The sequence below is a fragment of the Cricetulus griseus genome, chromosome 3 (assembly GCF_003668045.3).
Source record: "Cricetulus griseus strain 17A/GY chromosome 3, alternate assembly CriGri-PICRH-1.0, whole genome shotgun sequence".
NCBI classification, from domain to species: Eukaryota; Metazoa; Chordata; class Mammalia; order Rodentia; family Cricetidae; genus Cricetulus; species Cricetulus griseus.
The window spans coordinates 157,671,778-157,696,410 of NC_048596.1; the positions used below are offsets into that span (position 1 = coordinate 157,671,778).

The 24,633-nt window shown below is 37.1% G+C and overlaps 1 protein-coding gene across 3 annotated transcripts in view; it reads left to right on the forward strand.

The window, feature by feature from the left end:
- The window catches only part of Inpp4b (inositol polyphosphate-4-phosphatase type II B), a 373,594-nt gene that overhangs the window by 194,112 nt on the left and 154,849 nt on the right, over positions 1 to 24,633 (forward strand). For all 3 annotated transcript variants that reach the window (XM_035442520.1, XM_035442519.1, XM_035442521.1), the window contains 2 exons: positions 21,081 to 21,211; positions 21,587 to 21,691. In XM_035442520.1, coding sequence (XP_035298411.1) covers positions 21,081 to 21,211; positions 21,587 to 21,691 — 236 coding nt within the window. The remainder of the gene's footprint in view (positions 1 to 21,080; positions 21,212 to 21,586; positions 21,692 to 24,633) is intronic.

Genomic DNA, 24,633 nt, shown 5'->3' on the forward strand with positions numbered 1-24,633 from the left:
AGAAAAAATGTATTCCTTTTCTGTTGCCTTGTGAAGATGCCAGTGTTTATTATCACTTCACTTATATATTTTAAATTGCTTCTCATTTTATATTTATTGTCTTTATTACTTACTTATACCTTTCCAACTAGTTCATGAATATCTGAGAGTAAATTCTATTTTGTATCCAAGATGTAGAAAGGTATGATCAGTCTTTTTAATTGAAATAAAAGTACCATTGACACTATGTTACTGTTATTATCAATGCTCTACATCTCAATTGTTGTTGATTTCTGTTGCTCAATCTTTCAAAATCTAAAGAGTTTTATGATAAAAAATCTATATAATCTTGCAGTGACTCTGAATAAACAGTTTTTATCCTTTGTATGTCTGCCCTCTCAGCTGAATTCCTTAACTTAGCAACAGTCTTACATCCTCCACATGGACACAGTCTCTTGGTAGTTTAACCTGTTGTTCCTTCTGCTTCTCCCTAACAGTTTCTTCCTCTGAGTGCTATACGACGCTACTCTTTTCCTGCTTGGGTCTAGACATCTGACCTCTCTTGCTTTATCTGCTTTCTGATGCTGAAGTTTTCAAAACACAGTATCTCACACCTGCCCTCTGAGCCCCAGATCCTCCTATCTAATTGCTAACCAAACACTTGTACCTATATGCATTGGTGGAGTTGCCCACCATGGCTAAAGCTTAACTCATACTGAATTTTTTTTCAAAATCATTCTTAACAGTCCCTGTCTCAATAAATCAAAGTAGCTGTTAGAAACCCAATAGTAAATCTTACTAAATTTACCCCAGATCAAGTCCAATTTCTAATTATTCTGGTTTTAAAATTTTTTGTAAACCCATGACATTTGTATACCCCTCTGATTGAACTCATTATTCTATTTATGTAGTAGTTTAACTATACATTTGTCTGCCAACATCCTTAAACACACATTCAAACCCATCAATCACATTGCAGATTCATACAACCTGATTGAAAATATTTTTCTCATTTTTTATTTGAATTAGAAACAAGATGGTTTTACATGTCGATCCCAGTTCCTTCTCCCTCCCCTCCTCCCATACCACACCCCCAACTAAAACACTACCTATCACATAACCTTTCTGTACCACAGGGAGAGTGAGGCCTTCCATAAGGAGTCTTTAAAGTCTGTCATATCCTATGAGATAGGGCCTAGGCCCACTCCAGTGTGTCTTGGCTCAGGGAGTATCCCTCTATGTGGAATGGGCTCCCATAGTCCACACATATGCTAGGGATAAGTACTGATCTACTACAAGAGGCCCCATGGATTTCCCAGGTCTCCTCACTGACACCACATTCATGGGGTCTGGATCAGTCCCATGCTGGTTTCTCAGCTATCAATCTGGGGACCAAGAACTCCCTCTTGTTCAGGTCAGCTGTTTCTGTGGGTTTCACCAGCCTGATCTTGACCACTTTGCTCATCACTCCTCCTTCTCTGCAACAGGATTCCAGTTCAGTTCAGTGATTAGTTGTGGGTATCTGCTTCTATTTCTACCAGCTGCTGGATAAAGGCTACAGGATGGCATATAAGTCAGTCATCAATCTCATTTTCAGGGGAGGGCATTTAAGGTTGTCTCTCCTCTGTTGCTTAGATTGTTAGTTGGTGTCATCCTTGTAGATCTCCAGACATTTCCCTAGTGCCTGATTTCTCTTTAAACCTAAAATGTCTCCCTCTATTGTGGTATCTCTTATCTTGTTTTCTTCTGTTCTTTCCCTGACTCAACCTTTCTGCACCCTCATGTCCTCCTCACCCCTCCTCTTCTCCCCTTCTCATTTTCCTAGTTCCCTCATCCCTCCCCCATGCTCCCAAAGGAGATCTTGTCCCTTTCCCCTTTTCCGGGGGACCATGTCTGTCTCTCTAAGAGTCCTCCTTGTTACCTGAAAATATTTCTAAAATCCAGATTGCAATGAGAGTTGTCTGAAGATTATTTTGATATTAAGCCCTTTGAGAAAAACCACAATTATATGCCACAATGGAGGCACATTTCTCTTTGTAGAATATTCACAGTTATACTGTCCTTTTGAGAAGTTTAAATGTTTTGATAATAGTTAAACATAAGGGATTTGGCACTATTCACAAGAAAGTCACTTCTTTGTTCTAGTGTATGTAGAGAATGAAGGGGAATAAACTGGTACACTATGGAGTAATTTGATGTCATGTTACAAACATGTTATAAACAACATCTGTGTGGTGTGTGTGTGTGTGTGTGTGTGTGTGTGTGTGTGTGTGTGCATGTAGTGTTTGTGTGTGTGTGTGTGTGTGTGTGCATGTAGTGTTTGTGTGTGCGTGTGTGTGTGTGTGTGTGTGTGTGTGTGTGTGTGTGTATACAGTTATATTTGGTTTTCCTTGTGTTTATAGTACTTCTAGTATGGTCAAGTACAGGACAAGTTATATAAGTCTTTCTTCTCAAACTACTAGCATAAAATTTTTATAGTCTATCTTAATGTCACCACATATTTTCTTTATGTTGAGCATTTTCTTTAGATTTCACACTATGTCAAAGTTTGCGAGGCTCAGTCTACAGAATAGGTATAAGTTCAATGGAGATTATCAATATTGAATTAAATCTAGTATGGTATGCATTTGTTTAGATGGGTCCCCTGTGGCTATATAGTCTTATCTTTGTCAAGATATACAAATTCCTATACCATAAAATGATATTTTAGAAACATATTTTTATTGTAAATAAACTCTATAGTGAGTGTAACTCTCTGGAAAAAAAAGTTCAATTGCATCAGTTTTTGTCTCTTTCCCCTGTGATCCCTTCCTTTCCTGTATACAATTTAATCATTAATTCAGTGAACAGAGAGAAGAGAGTATTTCCATAAGAATGTTTCATAAACTTGAGTTTGAAGCCACTCTTCAAATTTTATATCAAACATATGTGTATATTTGGTTTCATTGTGTAGAGAAAGCTTGTGAACCAACACTGACAAAATGAACTAGATATTTTACAAACTTTATATGCAAAATTTCAGTAATTTCCGGGAAAGAATAGATAGACTTTGCTTGGGTATTTCAGTTTCCAAAGTTTGAACATGTGCATGAGGATAAATCATATTAATCATCATGATAAATCATATTAATGACAATCATTTGGTTTATTTGTTAACAAATACTTCATCTTTTCTTTTTAATTAATAAAATTTGCTTCAACTAAATTTCTAAGCACTATTAAGACAGGTCATTCATTCATTACAGTGGGAGTTGGTGTTCATTGAAACCTTATAACTTTACATAAATTACTTATTATGGAAATTCTTTAATGTGATGCTATAAATATTTATGGTGCTGCCTGTACCTGGGTGTAGTACCATCTACTGGAACATGGTTAACCTCTAAGTGGCCATATCCTTCTGGCTCCCCCAGAAGCCATCAATTGTCAGTAGTTTCTCAAAGGAGGATGGGCCATCATGAGTCCATCCCTGTTCACTCTGGGAATTTGACTGGCTCAACAATGTTCAGGTCTTATGTATGTAGCCAGAGACACTGTGAGTTCATTGTACAAGGACCCTGCAAATGCAGTTTTGCTGCAGACATCTACTTCCTGTAGCTACTGTAGCTCATGCAGTCTTTCTTACCCATTTTCTGTGATAATCCTCGAGCCTTGTGGGGAATTATATAATATAAATGTATATGTGTGTATATATACAGTATGATATATACATGTCTGTATTTATTATATATATATATATATATATATACATATATATATATATATATATATATATATATATATATATTTAGGAGGGCTGCTTCAGGCTATGTCCATTTAACAAAATAACAGTAATAGATTCTCTCCTATGGCCTAGGGTCTAAAAAGTTTTGCATTTTGGCTCAGTTAACAGAAAAATATGAATTATGTCTTTTGGAGCATAACTTAAATCAAGTAAGAAAGTTATTAGTGATTAGTTATTCCCATAATACTTGTACCACTGTTATACCACTGGTACGATCTTGCCAGGCCAGTAATTATTGCTACTCACAGGCATCTGGTAAGAGTGTTGATGACTTTTGTCATCCAATAGCATTCATAGAATTTTTTTAGTAGTATCAAAGCTAGCCAGTACAGATGAATCTTCTAGGTTGATAACAGCTTGATTTTTCCATGTGCTATAAGACATGATTCAAGCATGTGGTGTCTTCAGAAATATGGTCTTACTATCAAATTCTGGAGAGTAATCAGGAGCATTGACAATAGCGTATAATACTGGAGAGTGGTGTCTATGGAACCTACTGACTCAAGTTTTTAGATTTATTTTTAAGTTATATTCAAGAATTATGACGAATGCACATACAATGATATAAATTATAAATCTATTTATTTAGTATAATGTAGTATTAAATATACAAAAGATCATTGACAAGTACCTGTAAACTGCAAGCTTTGAAAATAATACTTGCTGTAAAGAATTTTTTTAGGGTTTTCGGCCCGCTTTCCAGTGCCCTGCTCGGAGCCTCCGGAGGCTTGGGGACTGCACAAGGGGGGAAACTAGTCCCAGCAGACCAGGCCACCCAGTGGCTGCCAATGTCTCAGTGGTATTCCCGTCTCCATCCATGAGAGGAAATGAGCATGGGCCTATTTCCAGCCCACCTTCTGGTTCCCTGCTCACAGTCTCCTGAGGCCTGGGAATTGCTCCTGGGGGAACCAGTCCTAGCAGACCAAGCCATCCAGAGTCTGCCAACATTGCTGTGCTAGTCCCACCTCCACCCACGGGATGAAGGAAGAGGAGAGCCATCAGAGCATTGGACCTACTTGAACACACTGGAAGAGAACCTTGGACCCATACCCACCAAGAGAGGGAAAGACCCCACCAGCACTCACAGGAAGAAGGGATGAGGACAGTATAAGAACACATTCAATAAATGAAAAATCAATATGATGCCATCAGAGTCTAGGGACTCACATCAGCAAGACCTGAATATTCCACACAGATGAAGCAGAAGAGAACGACCCTAAAAACAACTTTATGGAGATGGTAGAGACCCTAAAGAGGAAATGAGAAAAATTCTTGGAAGAAATGGAATAAAAAACAAAAAAAAATTCAAGAAATGGAGGAAAAGAAAACCAAAAATTGCATGAAATAAACAAAAATCTTAAAGAAAACAAGGAAAGCCAAGAAAAAAATACAACAAAACAAGTGAAAGGAACAATTCAAACAGTGCAAGGCTTGAAAGTTGAAAGAGACCAAAAATAAAATACAGTCTGAGGGAATGTAGGAAATAGAAAAGCAGGGTAAATGATCAGGAACTACAATGCAAGCAAAACCAACAGAATACAAAAGATGGAAGAAAGAATCTCAGGCATTGAGGGTACACTAGGAGAAATAGATTCATAGACCAAAGAAAATCTTAAGTCCAACAAATCCCTAACACAAAATATTCAGGAAATATCAGACACCATGAAAAGACCGAACCTAAGAATGATAGGTATTGGAGAAGGTGAAGAAACCCATCTCAAAGGTGCAGAAAACATATTCAACAAAATCATAGAAAACTTTCCAAACCTAAATAAAGACATGCCAATAAAAGTACAAAAAGATTACAGAACACCAAATAGAGTGGACTAGAAAAAAAGGTTCCTTTGCCACATAATAATCTAAACACCAAACATACAGAATAAAGAAAGAATATTAAGAGCAGCAAAGGAAAAAGAACAAGATACATATAAAGGGAGACTTATCAGAATAACACCTGATTTTCCATGGAAACTGAAAGACAGAAGGTCCTGGATAGATATTCTACCAAAACAGAGATAACTGATGCCAGCCCAGACTAGTATTCCCAGCAAATCTTTCAATCAATATAGATGGGGAATACAAGATATTCCGTGACAAAACCAGATTTAAACAATACATACAGACAATCCAGCCTTACAGAAATTTCTGGAAGGAAAACATCAACCCAAGGAAGTTAACTACACTCACAAAAACATAGTAAATAAATAATTCCACTTTACTAACAGCCAAAAAAATAAGGGGAGGAGAAATCCACAAACAATACCACCACCACAAACAAATCCAAAACAAACAAGAATTAACAATAAATGGTTACTAATAATCCCTCAATATCAATGGTCTTAACTCACCTAGAGAAAGACACAGGCTAACAGAATGGATACAAAGACAGAATCCATTCTTCTGCTACACACAGGAAACACACCTCAATTTCAAAGACAGATGTTACCTCAGAGTTAAGCATTGGGAAAAGATTTTCCAATCAAATGGACCCAAGAAACAAGCTAGACTTCAAACTAAAACCAATCAAAGAAGATGAAGAAGGTCATTTCATATTCATCAAAGAAAAAAAATCCATCAAGATTGAGTCTCCATTCTGAATATTGATGCCCCAAATACAAAGGCAACCATATTCAGAAAAGAAAGATTATTAAACTCAAATCAAACATAAAACATCACACACTTATAGTAGGAAACTTAACCAGCCCTCTTTCACCACTAGACAGGACCACCAGGCAGAAACTTAAGAAAGAAACAAAGGAAATAACAGAAGTTATGGCCCAACTGGGTTTAACAGACATTTATAGAACATTTCATCCAAACACAAAAGAATATACCTTCTTCTCATTGCCATATGTAACCTTCTCTAAAACTGACCACATACTCTGCAACATAGCAAACCTCAACAGATACAAAAAACCTTGGAATAACACCCTGTATCCTCTCAGATCATCATGCTTTAAAGTTAGAATTCAAAAACAACACAAATTGTAGAAACCCTGAAAACTCATGGAAATTGAACAATGCTCAATAGAACCATTCCTGGGTCTAGGAAGAAATAAAGAAATCAAAGACTTCCTAGAATTCAATGAGACAATATACCTAAACTTATGGGACACTTTGATAGCAGTGCTAAGAGGAAAGTTCATAGCACTAAGTGCCCACATGAAGAAACTGGAGAATAGTCACACCAGAGAATTAACAGCACAATTTAAGCTCTAGAACTAAAAAACCCAACTCACCCTGGAGGAGTAGAAGTCAAGAAATAATCAAATTGAGGTCTGAAATCAATGAAGCAGAAACAAAGAAAACAATACAAAGAATCAATGAGCTGGTTCTTCAAGAATATCAACAATATAGAGAAAACTTTATGCAAACTAACAAAAAGCAGAGAGAGAACATGCAATTTAATAAAATCATAAATGAAAAGGGAGACATAACAACAGAAACTGAGGAAATTCAGAGAATCTACAGGTCAAACTTTGAAAACCTTTACTCCACAAAATTCGAAAATCTATAGGAAATGGACAATTTTCTGGATAGACATCACTTACCAAAATTAAATCAAGAACAGATAAGCAATTTAAATAGACCTATAACTGTTAATGAAATAGAAATGTTTATCAAAAGTCTCGCAATCACAAAAGCCCAGGGCCAGATGGTTTCAGTGCAGAAGTGTACCAGAAACTCAACGACCAGCTAATACCAATACTCTTCAAAGTGTTCCACACAATAGAAGCAGAAGGGTCATTGCCAAACTCTTTTTAAGTAGCTACAATTACCATACACAAGCCACACAAAGACACAACTATGAAAGAAAACTACAGACAAATCTCCCTCATGAACATTGATACAAAAGAACTCAATAAAATACTGGCAAATCAAATCCAATTACGTATCAGAAAAATCATCCATCATGATCAAGTAGGCTTCATACCAGTGATGCAGGGATTTTTCAATATACTAAAATCCATCAATGTAATCCACCATATATACAAACTGAAAAAGAAAAACCATATGATACCACACCAGATGCTGAAAAAGCCTTTGACAAAATCCAACACCCCTTCATGATAAAGGTCTTGGAGGTATCAGAGATAACAGGAGCATACCTAAACATAATAAAAGCAATATACAGCAACTAACAGCTAACATAAAACAAAATGGAAAGAAACTCAAAACAAGTCATCTAAAATCAGGAACAAGACAAAGTGGTCCACTCTCTCCATATCTCTTCAATATTGTCCTTGAAGGTCTAGCTAGAGCAATAAGACAAGAAAAGGAGATCAAGTGGATCCAATTGGGAAAGGAAAAAGTCAAACTTTCACTATTCAAATATGATATGATAGTTTACATAACTGACCCCAATAACTCTACCAGGGAACTCCTACGGCTGATAAACACCTTCAAAAAGTAGGAAGATACAAGATTAATTGCAAAAAAAATCAGTAGTCCTACTATATACAGACAAAAAATGGGCTGAGGAAGAAATCAGAGAAACATCACCCTTTACAATAGCCCCAAACAACATAAAATGTCTTGGGGTAACACTAACCAAACAAGTGAAAGATCCACCTAAGAAGAACTTTGATTCTTTAAAGAAAGAAATTAAAGAAGATACCAGAAAATGGAAAGATCTCTCATGCTTTGGATAGATAGGATCAACATAGTAAAAATGGCAATCTTGCCAATAACAATCTACAGATTCAATGAAATCCCTATCAAAATCCCAACACAGTTTTTCACAGACCTTGAAAGAATAATACTCAAAATTATATGGAAAAACAAAAGACCTAGGACAGCCAAAAGAACCCTGTACAATAAAGGAACTTCCGGAGGCATCACCATCCCTGATTTCAAGCTCTATTATAAAACTATAGTCCTGAAAACACCTTGGTATTGGCATAAAAATAAACAGGTATACCAATGGAATCAAATTGAAAACTCTCATATTAACCCACATGCCTACAAAGGATTGATTTTTGACAAAGACACTAAAGTTATACAATGGAAAAAAGAAAGTATCTTCAACAAATGGTGCTGGCATAACTGGATTCTGGAGCATGTAGAAGACTGCAGATAGATCCAAGTCAAACTCAATGCACAAAACTTAAGTCCAAATAGATCAAAGCACTCAACATTAATCCAGCCAAACTGAACCTCTTAGAAGAGAAAGTGGGAGGTACCCTGGAAGGAATCGTACAGGATATTGTTTCCTGATTATAACACCAGTAGCACAGACACTGAGATCCACAGTTAATAAATGGTACCTTCTGAAACTGAGAAGCTTCTGTAAGGCAAAGGGCACAGTCAACAAGACAAAATGGTAGTCCACAGGATGGTTTAGATCTTCACCAACCCCACATCTGACAGAGAGCTGAATTCCAAAATATACAAAGAATGCAAGAAGCTAGTCACAACCAAAAAAATCCAATTAAAAATAGTATAGAGATCTAAATAGACAATTCCCAATAGAGGAATCTAAAATGGCTGAAGGACCCATAAGAAAGCATTTAACATCCTTAGCAATCAGGGAAATGCAAATTAAAACAACTCTGAGATACCATCTTACTCCTGTCAGAATGGCTAAAATAACAAACACCATTGACACTTTATGCTGGAGAGGATGTGGATTAAGAGGAATACTCCTCCACTGCTGGTGGGAGTACCAACTTGTACAGCCACTTTGGAAATCAGTATGGTGATTCTTCAGGAAAACGGGAATCAGTCTACCACAAGATCCGGCAATTCCACTCTTAGGTATACACCCAAAAGAAGCAAATTCATATAACAAGGATATCTGTTCAATGATGTTCATAGCAGCATTATATGTAATAGCCAGAACCTGGAAGCAACCTACATGGCCATCAACAGAAGAATGGTTAGAGAAAATGTGGTACATTTCCACAATTGAGTACTACTCAGAAAAAAAAAATTGAAATTCGCAGGCAAATGGATGGAACTAGAAGAAACCATTCTGAGTCAGGTAACCCAGTTACAAAAAGACAAACCTGGTATGTACTCACTCATATATGGATTTTAGACCTATAACAATCCACACCACCAGAGAAGCTAGGAAACAAGGAGGACGCTAAGAGAGACATGCATGGTCCCCCAGAGGGAAAGGGACAAGATCTCCTGAGCAAATTGGGAGCATGGAGGATGGAAGAAGGCACTAGGATAATGAGAAGGGGAGAAGAGGAAGGGTGAGGATAACATGAGGAGCAGGACTTGGGGGAAGAATAAAGGATAAGAGATACCATAATAGAGGGAACCATTATAGGTTTAAATAGAAATCAGGCACTAGGGAAATGTCTGGAGATCTACAAAGATGACACCAACTAACAATCTAAGCAACAGAGGAAAGGCTACCTTAAATGGCCTCCCCTGATAATGAGGGGACTTATATGCCATCCTATAACCTTCATCCAGCAGCTGGTGAAAGCAAAAGCAGGCAACCAAAGCTAAACATTGAACTGAACTGGAATCCAGTTGCAGAGAAGGAGGAGTGATGAGCAAAGTGGTCAAGATCAGGCTGGTGAAACCCACAGAAACAGCTGACCTGAACAAGGGAGTGCTCTTGGTCCCCAGACTGATAGCTGAGAAACCAGCATGGGACTGATCCAGACCCCATGAATGTGGGTGTCAGTGAGGAGAACTCAGAAATCTGTGGGACCTCTTGTAGTAGATCAGTACTTATCCCTAGCATAGGAATGGACTTTGGGAGCCCATTCCACATGGAGGGATACTCCCTCAGCCTAGACACAAGGTGGTGGGCCTAGGCCCTTTCCCAAAGGATATGACAGACTTTGAAGACTCCTTATGGAAGGCTTCACCCTCCCTGGGGAGCAGAAAGTTTATGGGATAGGTAGGGTGATAGTTGAGCTAGAATGGGGGGGGCAAGGGAGAGGAAACTGGGGCTGTCATGTAAAAAAAATCTTGTTTCTAATTTAAATTAAAAATAGAGGGAGAAATAACATCAATTGTGATACAGAATCAGTAGTAATATTTTGCAAGATGATTTTGCTTATCTAACTATTACAACTTTTAAAGATGAACTTACATGCTTTCCCTTATCAACTGCATTCATTAAGAGGAAAATTGGTGTGTGTAGTGACTTGTATCACTGTAAACAAATGCTTGATCTTATGTTTACCCAAGTCTCCATCCTTGTCATGTCTTGTCTTCTTCCACACAGCTGAAGCATAAGTCTTTCAAATTGTCTTTTGAGGTTTATATACTTGAAAAAAAAACCAAAATGAAAAAAACTGAAAATCTTTACTGACTTCAAAGAAACATGGCTTAGAGTGAAAAGCTCTCAGGAGTGAGCCATTTTTCTTAGATAACATATTAAATCATCTCCAAACTGATGAGTTTCCTAGATGATGTATAGATTTCCAAGCACCTCTGTTTATGTATTTATCTTTGTTTCCTTGCTTACTCTCATTGAGAATACTCCAAACCTAAAGATCCAGAGGATCCTCATTCTGTTGTGGGCTCATTCCTGTTAGATTCCACATCTCCTGCTCACTTTTCCTTATATTATGTTGTTGCACAGTGCTGTGCTATTCATCATGTGAGTGACTTTGACCTTACAACTCCTGTCATTGAGTGCAGATGCTATGTGCCATTAAATTCATTTTTGTGAATTCTTGGAATCCTGTAATAAGGGGTCCTGTTTAGTGTTTTGTGTCACCAAGCTGTCAATTAAATGTGAGTTTTATTTTATTATTTGGATATTAAAATACCCTCCCAGGAAAGAATGGAGTGATATTCATCTGGAAGGATGCTTTGTTCTTTTGTGCCAGGATTCTGACCTGTTTTTTTTTTTATTTTATCTTTTTTTTTTAAATTTGGTTTGCTTTTTGAGGTAATATGGATTAAGCCCATGGCTTTCCCATGCTTGGCAAAGCTCTACAGCTACAGACCAATCATACTAAGATTCTTTATTTAAAATTACTATGAGACAGTGTGTCATAAAAATCAAATTATACGCATTGAGCTGGTAAGATGGTTCATCAGTAATAGGCACAGGCTACTATACCTGATGGTATGAGTTTGATCCCTGGGTCTCATGTAGAAAGGTACAGACAATTCCTGCAAGTTGTCTTGGGACTTCCACATTTACACAGTAATTGTAAATAGCTGTGTAGCATTTCTAGATTTTCAAATTCTTCCAAGGGCAAAAAAAACCCCTAAATAATATGCAAACATGTGCCAAATGATCAATGAATGACATGTAGCTGATGCATAAACATATATGCCTTTACTATGTTGAGATACTTTGCCTTGATATAGTAAACAATGGGCACAACAACCACATGGTGTATATATCAAGGTTGTTATTGTTCTTCCTTACCAAAGTGCAAAGTTGGTAGTTTTGAGGCACAAAAATGAGCATGTGATATGTGTCTGTGTGCACCTTTTTGGATTAATACCATACTACACACCATTGGCAGCATAAATACACTGTGTCATGAACTCCCACTGATTAAAAAATGGACTGGGCCCACTTTCTGTTCACTGTGCTGGGGAATTAGAGCTGAAATACTGATTTAGGAATAGCAATCAGACTTCAGATTTATTACAGTCCCACGTATTCTGCAATGTAAAAGGAAGGACACTTCAAACTTTCTGTTTATATTTCTGGATGTTAATACTATCTCTAGTGTATATCAAGTAAGTTAATAATATTATCTTCATCCTGAGAAAAATTAAAATTGTTTGTAGAGGCCAGTATGACAGCCCCAAACTGTCTTCTAACTCATTTGTGACTACACAGTGGCCGCTGTTTATAAGAGCAACTGACAGGCAGCTGACAGTTGGAAGGGTCTGCTTAACTCTCTGCCTCTTCTCCTGATTCCCTGACTGTTTACTCCAACAGTAAAACTGCAGTAGTGCAACTTGTATCCAATAAGCATGGGAAGTCTGGACATAAAAAAGAAATCAAGAGTATGTACACACAGAGTAAATGCAATGATACTGTTCAACAGAGATAATGTTCTGTAAGGTACAGGACAGGCATCAGGGAACCCAAATGTTGGTCTTGGACTCACAGCCTTCAGAAGCATCTACAACTACATTCCCATCAATAAGCCAGAGCATGGTATTTTGTTGCACAGCTTAGCTAGCCTTTATGGGGTTCAATACCAGTTTGGCTTTGCATCAGGCAGATGGCCACGGATGGCTTATTGACTTCTGGGTCTCGGTTTCCTCATTTGTAAAAGGAGAGTGACAAGGATGATGACTGTGCTGTCAACTACAGATTATGGGTAATGAAAAGGTGGATGTGTCAGGTGCTCAGAGCATTACCAGGCACAGAGAAGTTTGTTAAATATGTAAGAGAAACATATTTTGTCTGTACTATTGGACTTTTCAGCAGTTCATACAGCCAAGACTATGCATCAAATGCACTCTGGAGAATAATTGAAGCAACTTCTTTTGGTGTTGGACAGCATTCTAATGAGTCCCCCACATAGGAAATTTTAATCTTTCACTTCTGTTCTTGAATACTTCTTTAGAAAAAAAATAGTTCTCACTAGGAATAAGAGAAAGTGTGTAGAATTTATATTCATGAGCCCTGTTTATACATCCCATCCCTTTATCCTCAATGGGGCACAGACAATGCCATGTCACCTCTCAGTTGGGTTCTCCCCCCTTGTCTAAAGCAGATATGGCCCCTGAAAAGGTTCCATACTGCTACTATGTTGTATAGTATGTTAGATGTGTGGCTGCTGAGCATTAAAACCCTTAAGCCCTCCATTTGTTTAGTGTAACCACAGAACAGTGAAACCTGGGTCTTGTGGTAAGAGTTAAATGACTAGATATATTTTATGCCAAGTTAACTCTGAATATGAACAAAACAGCAAAGGAACTGTATTTGGCTGGCTATTGAGCTCAAGGCACGCAATAGCCAGCCAAATACAATGTAAACATCTGCAAACCTCCTGCATTGTACACACCTTCCCTGGGTCACACCTGCAGTCCTTGTGCCATTATGGAATTTGAACAGATGATATCCAGAAATGCTTGTGTGTTCAGGAAGTGAGAAGAGGCATGGTGAGAAGGCAAAAAAAAAAAAAAAAAAAAAAGCCTCACACCTCCTTAGCTCTATCAGTGTCAAGTGCTCACACCCTCCCTGGCTCTATCAGTGTCAAGGGCTCACACCCTCCCTGGCTTATCAGTGTCAAGGGCTCACACCCTCCTTTTCCCTGTAAGTGTCTGTGTTTAGTTTGTGCTTCTCATGAGTCCTAAATACAAATTCCTTGGGAGAGAGGGATTGAGAGAAACCATTACACACTGTAGTGCTCACTGCAGAATGAAGCTTAAGATATTAAGAAGTAATTGCTGTTTGTGTTTTGTAACTTCCAACCGTAACAAGAGTAAGACATTGCTTAGAAGCAAGCACCAGTTCACCTTTATCAAGAGTAACAAATAGACTCTTTGCCTGGAACAAGGCATGCTGATTGCTCCTCATTTTTTTTCTAATGCAGTTGCCTAAAATTAAATCATAGAATCCTACCGTTTATCACATACAAACAGATTCTTTGATTACAACTAAATCCTGAAATAACTGTGTTCTAGTTCCCAGTCTTTGCATATAAATTGAAACCTTATTACGTGTAGAGAAACCACTTATTTTAATGTCAAGCGAAAATCAGAGTGAATGACCACTCAGACAGTTCCATCATTTTCTGTGAAATAGTGGCTCATCAATTACAGCATTAACTACACAGTCATTTACAAAATGCATGGAAAAAAACTGTAATTTCAGAATGGGATTGTTATCCCTATATCAGTTAAAGCACATTTTCATTTGTGAGTGGAACTCACTGTGAAACAAGATGGCTAGTTAAACTTTGCTGGTTTTATGCTGTCACCCAGCCACTTTCGGAAACTGAATCCACCCACCAATCATTTACATGCTGTACCCTTCACTGACCATTTAATATTTAATTTTTTTCTCACAGATAATTTTTGTGTCTTCTTTTGGGTTTGATTTAAGGTCTAATTTTATTTAATGAATGAAAACAGCTTGGCTGTTAAACTTTCCACCCATGCACACACACACATGTGGTTTTCTGATATTCTAACAACCAAAGTGTCCCATTTAAATTGTCAGCTATTTTTATCTCACAAAATAGTTTTATAGAGCTCATTGTGGAAAAATATGTCTATTTATTTCAATAACAATGATTTAAAATACAGTTTTATTGTCTCTAGTACTCAGTCATAGTCTTTATTATATAAATTTTTGTCATGCTATTTGGTCTGACTACATTGTTGTAACTGAATTTACTGTTAGTCTTGGATACTTGTTGCAATCATCACTTTTAATAACTTCAGGGATTTTTTTTTAATTTATGAACCCATTTTAAAACTATTATTGTGGATACATCATTTTAATATAAAAGTGTTCACAAGCGTGCCTTTGTTTGAGAATTAAAGAAATTTCCTGTTCATGTAAAAGCCCATAGGCAAGTTGGACATCTCTATAGCGATTTTCACTTTGAAGATTCAAGAGAATATTTCTGAAATTAGTAATGAGGAATAAAAGCCCATGGAAGAGGCTGAAATATGTATGTGCTAGATGTTTTTCTCTTGATCCCCCCATTTCCATCACCTATCTGCTTCCCCCACCTTGGCTTCTTATGTATCATACAGAGAGAAATGTAGTATATGTTATAGAATTACTGCTTAGGTATCAGGGTTCTTTGGAGAAGATATATATAATATATTCCTATACAGAATCACATGCTGTTTTGCATGCACACATACATACATATATACATATGCATATATATACATGCTCATGTTATTCATATGCATATCCTATTATAAGCACATCAGACATATGTGTAGTTGAGTGATTTATGATAAAGAACTGACAATTTCTTAATGGCTGTCACTCACAGGATCACAGTATATGTGATCATGTTCAAATCCTCCTCCTCTACAAGCTATTCCCTCCCACCAGTCTTAAAAATTTGCTTAAAACGTGTTTCAATTTTGCAGTGGCAGACATACCCTGACTCCTGCAATGTAATTATACATTGAATTCAAATATAATTGAAACAGCTTCAAGGGGAGGAAGTGGGGAGGTGAAGGTAATATCTACACACTTGATCTTCTTTGTTTATTGTCTTCCTCCATTGCTCTATTTAGAATAGCCCAAAGGCACAAGGGGCAGGGTTTCAACACCATGTACCAATTGAGCACTCATGCAAGTTTTGTGCATTGCAGATTAAACATAGAAAGCAGGATAGGTTGTTCTTCATGCAGCTCCTATGAGCCTGATTCTATGTTCAATTATTTGCCTTCACTCCTCACAGCTTTGTTTTGTTAGTAAATCTTGTTTTTCTGTGTAATTCAGTGACTTGTGTTTTCACCTGGGGCATGTCTGCTTTTAGTCTGTGTTGTGGACAGTTCTGGGGACCTAATAACTTGAAGGAACGTGTATGTCTACTGAAAGGAAAAGCATGTGTCTTTGAAATATTTATATAAGGTGATACAAAACCAGACACACAGATAGTAGGTACTTCTAAAGTTATTGCTGTGATCTGTCTCAGTTATTCATTGAGTATGAAGGATGTCACACTTTGTACATGGGATACCCAGAACTAGGAGCATGGGCTATCTGTGTAGCAAGACTGAGCTATCGCCTGTCCTTTGCAGATGTTTGTGAGTGTGAGGGACCTAGGCGTATTAATATTTTAATAGCCAACCTGTTCATCTCAATCTCCTCTATTTACTTTTTGTTTGCTAAAGGATGAGGTTGACTTGGAGACAGGCTAGAAGATTACATAAAATGAAGAATGCTAGAAAGGGAAGTACAATGAGACCATGAGATAGTTCTTGGCAGGGTAGTGGTTTCTCTGGGAAAAAAATCATGTTATTGGAGACATAGAGTCATGACTGAAACACAGATTTGTAATGTTTTATTTTTACTAAATTTTTTTGGTAATTTTATACACAAATACAATATATTTAGATCTTATCCAGCATGCCTGCTTCCAACTCCCCCTGAACAACACAAACTCATTTCAATTTCATGTCTTCTACTTTTTCCTTTTTATTTACTTTAAATTGTATTATCTACTGCTTTCAACTAGTGCTGTCCATATGCCCACAAGTGTAGGACCATCTACCAGAGCATAAGCAACCTAAAAGGAGCCAAATCCTTAGAGAAGCAACCAGTTGTCAATAGCTTCTCAGCTAGAGCATGGGGGTCATGAAGTAGTCTCCATCCTTTCTAGAATGTTGACTAGCTGTATCTGGTGTAGGTCTTGTGTAGGCAACCACAGAGACTGTAAGCTCATGAATGCAGTGGCCCTATCATGTACAGGAATGCTATTTCAGGGACTGTAGAGTCTTTCTGCCCCATCTACTGTTGTATTTATCTTGACCTGGAATCTTCAGATTGTGTGTTTAACTTGGAATAACTGTAGAAGACCAAGCTTTTGAAAGGAGAAACCTTATAATACTGTGAGTGATGTAAGTTGTACATAGATGGGAAAGGAATATATAAATTTTATTCCTGTGAATCAAGGATAGATTTACAAAAGTCATGTCCTTTATCATTTTCTTCAAAAACTTAGTAAAAATGTGTCATTATCTATTGACAACAATAGCTTTGGGTTGCTGTTATATCCATAAAGGAACTTAGAGAGTTGAGGATACAGGGTTCTATAGAATTGGACACTGTATTCATTTGGTTACACTTTGCATAATTTCACTTACTGTACACTGCTATAATATTAGAAGAAAAATTTCCCACAGTGTAATTTATTTCATGTTCATGTTTATTCTGTTTTGATTTTGAGATTATAATTTAACATTTTCCTTTTCTGTCCTCCTCTAAGCCATCCTATCTACCACTCCCAACTCTCCTTCAAATTCATGGCCTCTTTTTCCTACTAATTGCTATTTTATGCATGTATATCTATATATATATACATACTACTAAATAAAACCTGTTCATTCTGTATAATGTTGTCTGTATGTATGATTTAGAACTGGCCATTTGGCACTGGAAACCAGTTGGTATGATCTTGCCTGGGAGTGCCACCTCTCCCATCCCAGATTTCTTGTGTTGTCCATAGTCTTTGTGTAGCAATGAGGCCTCATGGGCTTCCCTCCATTCTATTTGGCACACACATGTTCTTTCCAGTACATGAGCATTTACACATGTATCTCTGGAGGTGAATAACTCAGGTTATAAATCCCATTCCTTCCAGATTTGTTCATTAAGTACACTTAGTTTGATGTCTACTTTTTAATGAGTTGTTTGTCTTTGTACATTAGATGAATGTATGATGTGAGGCATGTAAACATATGGAACTGTAGTCTATAACTCTATGACTAATGCCAGTGATGTTCCATCACTTTAACTAAGTCTCTCCATTGGTCAAGCAAGATTTTAGATTATTTTCTGAGCTCCCTTTGTGTTGTGACATTCTTTTTGCTTAAAGGTAGTTTTCTGTTGGAATAATTAATTTATTCCAATAATACATAACTTGATTAGTCTTCTATGTTGTTTCGAGGATGAAAGTTGTTCTAATGCTACAGTAGAAAGATGGGCATTAGCCACCGTAGGTGGTTTCCCCATCTCTATGTACATCTCATTGTTGCCACATGAGTAACAGGGTATTTTGTAATATGAAATGCATGCATACAGAATCAAAGCATTCTCTTTTTATCTGTATGTATGAATAATTGTGCTTTGAACTATCTTTATGATACACATAACCTTAAAACTGTATCTTCTTTATATATTACAAAGTGTTTACAATAGACTGTGTTCCATTTTACTTTCTTTTGCTGTGATAAAATCACTTTGTTCCAGATCAATTTGGGTAGCAAATGTTTTATTTGGCTTACACTTACTGCTCACAATTCAGCATTGAGGGAATGTGAGGCAGGAACTCAGCCAGGATTTACAAATGAAACCATTGAGGAATACTGCTTAGTGGTTCATTCCTGGACCATACTCAGCTTTCTTTCTTGCAGAACCTTGCTTAGATGGTGACACTTAGAGTGTGCTGGCTCTCCCACATCAATTATCAATCAGAACAATCCTTCACAGGCATGGTCATATGACAATCTGATCAAGGCAATGCTTCAATTGAAATATCCTCTTCCTAGGTGAACAATTCTTCTTAAACTTCTTGTAATATATGAAAGACATTGTTTTATATACTAATGGAATCTATGAAAATTATGTGTTTGTGTGTTGTGCAAGAAGTTGCTAGTCCTCAGCCCACTTTATTTGCTTTCCTGGATTTGCTGAGTTCAAGTATATATTCATGTTTGGACTTGGCCTACTGCTCAATAGTGAGCCCCAAATACTTTCAGAATTGTTGCCTTATCTTCCATATCAATAGCTGTATCAGCTCCCTTGTGAGGAAGGTTAGGCTTTAGTACATTCCAAATGACATCTGTCAAGGTAGTATCCTCAGCAGTTCAGGCACCCATCTCTTTCAATAGACAAGAAATAGTTTTGTTTTCTTCACATAGGAAACTTACCAGGAACATATTATACAGGTAGAAGTGTGCTAAAATTAATGTGCTATAGGCTGACTCTTAACCAATAGGTATAGAATGTGGTAGAAAATGGTGTTTGAACTTGTAAGTCTTGATCACTTAGCAATAAACTTAAAATATCAGAACACTGCTGAAAATAAAACCCTGACCTCATGACTGCAAGGTTCTTTCATTTCTGTTACCTATTAAACTTTTTAAAATCTACCTTAATGTGTTGTTATAATTACTTTATTTCAATTATTTTTTTAACCTTACAGCAACTAAGTGCCACATATGCTGTTTCAGTGCTCTGGTTTCATCCTATTATTTGTACTTTTCTCTATTTGAAGTAATCATATGTTGATTTTCTGTATGTGTGTCTCTCAGTGTCATCTGTTAGAACTATCAGACCATCTATTTATGTATCTGTATAGATTGTAACATATTGGAGTAATATAATAAATTTAACCACATATTCTAAGGAATTCTGACAGTTTATCTCAAGTCACTTCCCATCCCATAGAATGATAAATGTTTTGGACCATGGTTTGGGAAAACATCTCATGCATAACTACTTGGGTTCATACCACATGAAGTTCAGTGACACTGTCATGTGCCCTCCTTTCCTTCAACATCCAAAATTTAGTTAGTATTTCTGGTGATGAGTGAGAGGCATCATAAGTCGCAAACACACATCTGTTAATATGGAACAGAAATACCAAACATTAATATTTATATAGAGCTACATGTTTATAGCAAAAGCAGGAACCTTACCAGTTAAGTTGATATATCACTCATCTGTCTGTCTTAGACCCAACCTACTTGGCTTTAGGCTTGGCTTTCTGAGCTTTCTGGACTCACTTGCTTGTTTTGTCATTCTTTTGTACTCAATTTGAATAGCCTATGATTTGAGGTCAGAGAACACAACTCCTCCATTTTTAAACCTTCCTATCTATCACTATCTCCTGTTTCAGCATAAGCTTTTACTCTCATTTTCTACTGATTAGTTACTTCTCCATTGACTATTGTGTCATAAAAGATAATCTTTGGGGAAGGTGAGACTGAGATTAAAGCTGGCAATGACTTAAAGACCTCAAGTGAAAGATGGAGTGGATTTCATTACGGTCCCATTGAAACAAAGCAAAGGCAACAAAGACCAGCAAACAAAGCACATTTGAATACACCATAAATTATTCTTACATTTAATATTCTGACATAGTAAAGATTCTACATCTTCTGAATTTATTAGCTTGGTATTTAGCATGTTTCATGGCCAAAATTGCAAAGACAGTTCATTATTGCTGGTTAAATTAGCATCATGAAAATGTGGCCAGTGAAAGGTCATGGAAATGAGGATTCATCCAGCTACACAGTGTATCCAACCATTCATCACTATCACTTTTAAAAAGCAATCTTATTATTTAAATTAACTTGGCTAAAGGCTAAAATTTGGATAAAAGTTAATAGTTTAATTCCAAATAGCAGGATTTGGTATTCTGTTGGATTAAGCAGAGATAACATATATGCATGAAGAGTATTGAAATTTTCCTTGAGAGAAATGGATGCAAGGTAACCATACCTCTATCTATGAGATTTCATCAAAAAGTTTGATTTTCTTGATGTGTGTATAGTCTAAACCTCTTGTACTTTCATTTTTATTTCAAGCTGGTAAACTCAGTGTTTCCTTAGAAGGACATTGACACAATTTGTTATTTGTTTGATAGCTCTAATTAATAGTTCTGACTGCTGAGATAAAACACAAAAGAAAATATGCTCTATTGTTTTGTATTCTTAACAGAAACCAGGAGTTAAAAGAACTTGGTGACCTATCCCCACACTGGGACAACCTACGGAAAAATGTCCTTACTCACTGTGATCAAATGGTGACTATGTACCAAGACATTCTGACAGAACTAAGCAAGGAAACAGGTATGAAACAGCAGTGTCACTTACCCAGACTGAATTGCCTTTACTGAATGTCCCATTGGAGCAGTGATTAGAATTGCTGCTGTAGAGATAAGGTAACCAAAGAGCAAACTCGATGTACCTCTCTTATCTTGGCATCTAAAGCAAAGAAGAGTGAACTATGTTATTATATGGTAAATAATAATAATAATATAGTAATAACTGAAAGAATTTCAAAATTAATATTTGTGAAGAAAGTGAAGGAATTAGTATTTTCCTTTCTGAAGTTCTTGTAACATTCAGTTTTGCCAAATGTGTCTTTGAACACACACATATTTTATATTTGTTTATGTTTCTATTTAGTCATTTGTTAATCATTTCCAATTTGCATCTTTCTAGGGTCCTCTTTCAAATCCAGCAGCAACAAAGGAGAGAAGACTTTAGAATTTGTTCCCATAAATCTACACTTGCAGCGGATGCAAGTTCAAAGCCCTCACCTGAAAGGTACTTGATATTCCTCCAGGAGTGTCAACTTGTGTCCCAGCATGTGCTTTGTTATAAAGCTTGGTGATGACAGCATCTGTAATTAAGAGTTTGGTTAGCAGGAAGGCGAGACAACCAAAGCCGATGCTGGCCCTCAGTGATGAAACACAATACTGTTGCTGCTTGTTGTACAGTAGTTTATAAATGTGGCACCTGACTTGAGTTAGAGATGAAAACTCAAGGGTCTCGGCTTCCTAAATACCATTCATAATTGCTGAGGGGTTTGTAACGGCTTTAATTAGTAAAAAGAAAGATAGGAAACAAGCTTTCTGTTGTCTTTGGTAGAGGCCTAAACTCCAGAATGAAGCAGTACCCTGCTCATCTGATTTGGTAACTATTAAGAGCAACACTAACACTCTTTCTTGAGGGAACAAGTGAGCCCATGTAGCTGTGGAAAGTGTGGACTATTTTGTTTGCCCTCTTGTCCAGGAGATAGGTGTGAGTTCTGACAGCAAAACAGAGCTGGATCTCAAGTTTCTGATGCAACACATTTATTATTGTTCTGTAAAATCCATTTAATGTGTGCACGTGTGTGTGTGTGTGTGTGTGTGTGTGTGTGTGTGTGTGTGTGATGTGCACAGTGTGTGTATGTGTGTATGCACTTAGCACCTATGTGGAGGTCAGAGAACAACTTGGGAATCATGTCTCTCCTTCTACCAGGGACCAAACTCAGGCCCTCAGGATTGGTCACAAGTGCTTTTAAACAATGAGATATCTCCTAGTCCCCCATGTCATTTGAAAACAAAATATTTTAAATGTTCTTCCTAAATCCCTTTAACTTATTCATCTATCAATTTAATTTTATGCTTTGTTTCTGTTTTTATTTTTCTTTGAGACAAGTTTGCATTGTCTCGCCTCAAATTTACTATGTAGATGAGATTTCTGATCCTTATGCCTATACCCCCTGACTCTGGGATTAAAGTTGTATGCCCATACCCTTAACTTCATTATGCGCTGATATGATGGAAAGGTCAAGGGCATTCAAGAATTCTTTTTTGATTGCTACCTGTCAGTATTTGAACATTAAATAGTTTTAAAACCAGCATACTTAGTAATGATCACCATGTATTTTTCATAATTGCTAATGTGAGTGTGTGTGTGTGTGTGTGTGTGTGTGTGTGTGTATGTGTGTGTGTCTGTGATGTGCACAGTGTGTGTATGTGTGTATGCACTTAGCACCTATGTGGAGGTCAGAGAACAACTTGCGGGAATCATGTCTCTCCTTCTACCAGGGACCAAACTCAGGCTAATTGAGTTTATGCTCAATTGCTAATGTGAGTTTATGATGCAGTAAAAAGTCTAAGTTTTGCATCAGCAGATTTGAGTGTGATTTAGAGCTGTACTAAAGTTTACATATGACCTAGGTTCTTCATTTAGTCTTTTAAGTCATTATTGTTCTTCATATTGTTTATGGTTGTTGGATATGTAAGATATCTGGAGCAATATAGGAATTTGTTATGTTGTTTGTTTTACTTATTATATTATTATGTTTATTATGTTGTTGTCCTTTGATATCATAAAGCCAAAATATATCCATGTATGAAGACAGAGTTTCTGTTCCACCCAGCCCTACAGCCATTTAATCCCAAATAAAGACACAGAGGTCTATGTTACTTATAAACTGTTTGGGCAATGGCTCAGGCTTCTTATTGGCTATCTCGCTCTTAATTATTAACTTAACTAATTTCTATTAAAGTATATATTGTCATGAGGCTGTGGCTTACCGCTAATGCTCCACCATGTTACTATTTTGGTGGCTACATGGCATTTCTCTGACAACTCTGACTCTCTGCCTTCTTTTCCCAGAGTTATCCCAGTCTGGTAGACCCACCCATATTTCTTGGCTGTCCATTGGCCAACACAACTTTATTCATAAACCAATAAAAGAAACATAGCTTCACAGAATACAGAAGGACACCCTCCATCATATGCATGTCATCAAAACCATTAAAACTAGAGAAATTCATACTCTAGTCAAAGACAAATATGTGTTGAAGTAGGAAATGGCCAGGTCAGGGAAGAGGTAAGCTAGAGAACAATTCTGAACTGTTTTTACACTCAAGGACTTAACAGCAGGCACAGTGAAGTTGGAAGAAGAGAGGAAATTTGACTGTAGCCATGCACAAATGATAGTGTCTTCACCCACATATACAATATGGGGACAAATGGATACAGTTGTGGGTTCAGATTTAGTTAGGCATTAAAATATGTAGTAATGATTACATATATAATTTTATGAAAATTTGTATACTATGGCATGTTCTAAAATAACAGAAAGATAAACTATAATGAAGTACAATGAATGTACTATTTTTAGCATCTGATTCTCTGGACAAAGAAGTAAACAACTCATGGCTAAATGGCAAAAATTTAGAAAATCAAACAAAAGCTTTTCCACTTAATTTTCTTTGGTATGAATATTGGCTCCCAATAACTACAATAATGTTATACCACAAGCAAGGTTGTGGTATACCATGTTGACAATCCAAGTGTCAGCCAGGTCATATACCCTCTGAGCCTGATGGGAGGGAGGCCTTCCTCCATTAGTAGTTGGTCGCTGAACTTTCTTGCATTATTTTTATTAGTTCAAATTAGGAACAAGCTTGCTCCACATGTCAATCCCTTCTCCCTCCCCCTCATCTCCCCCCAACCCTCCCACAAAACCCCCAACCCACCCCTCCTCCACTACCCAGGCAGGGTAGGGCCCTAGACGGGGACTCCCCAAAGTCCACCACATCATCCTGGGCCGGGCCTAGGCCCTCACCCATGTGTCCAGGCCAAGAAAGCATCCCTTCAGGTGGGATGGGATCTCAAAGTTCCTTCTTACACAAGGAAAAAATGCTGATCCACTACCAGGGGCCCCATAGAGTTCATAGGGCTCCTCATTGACATCCATGTTCAGG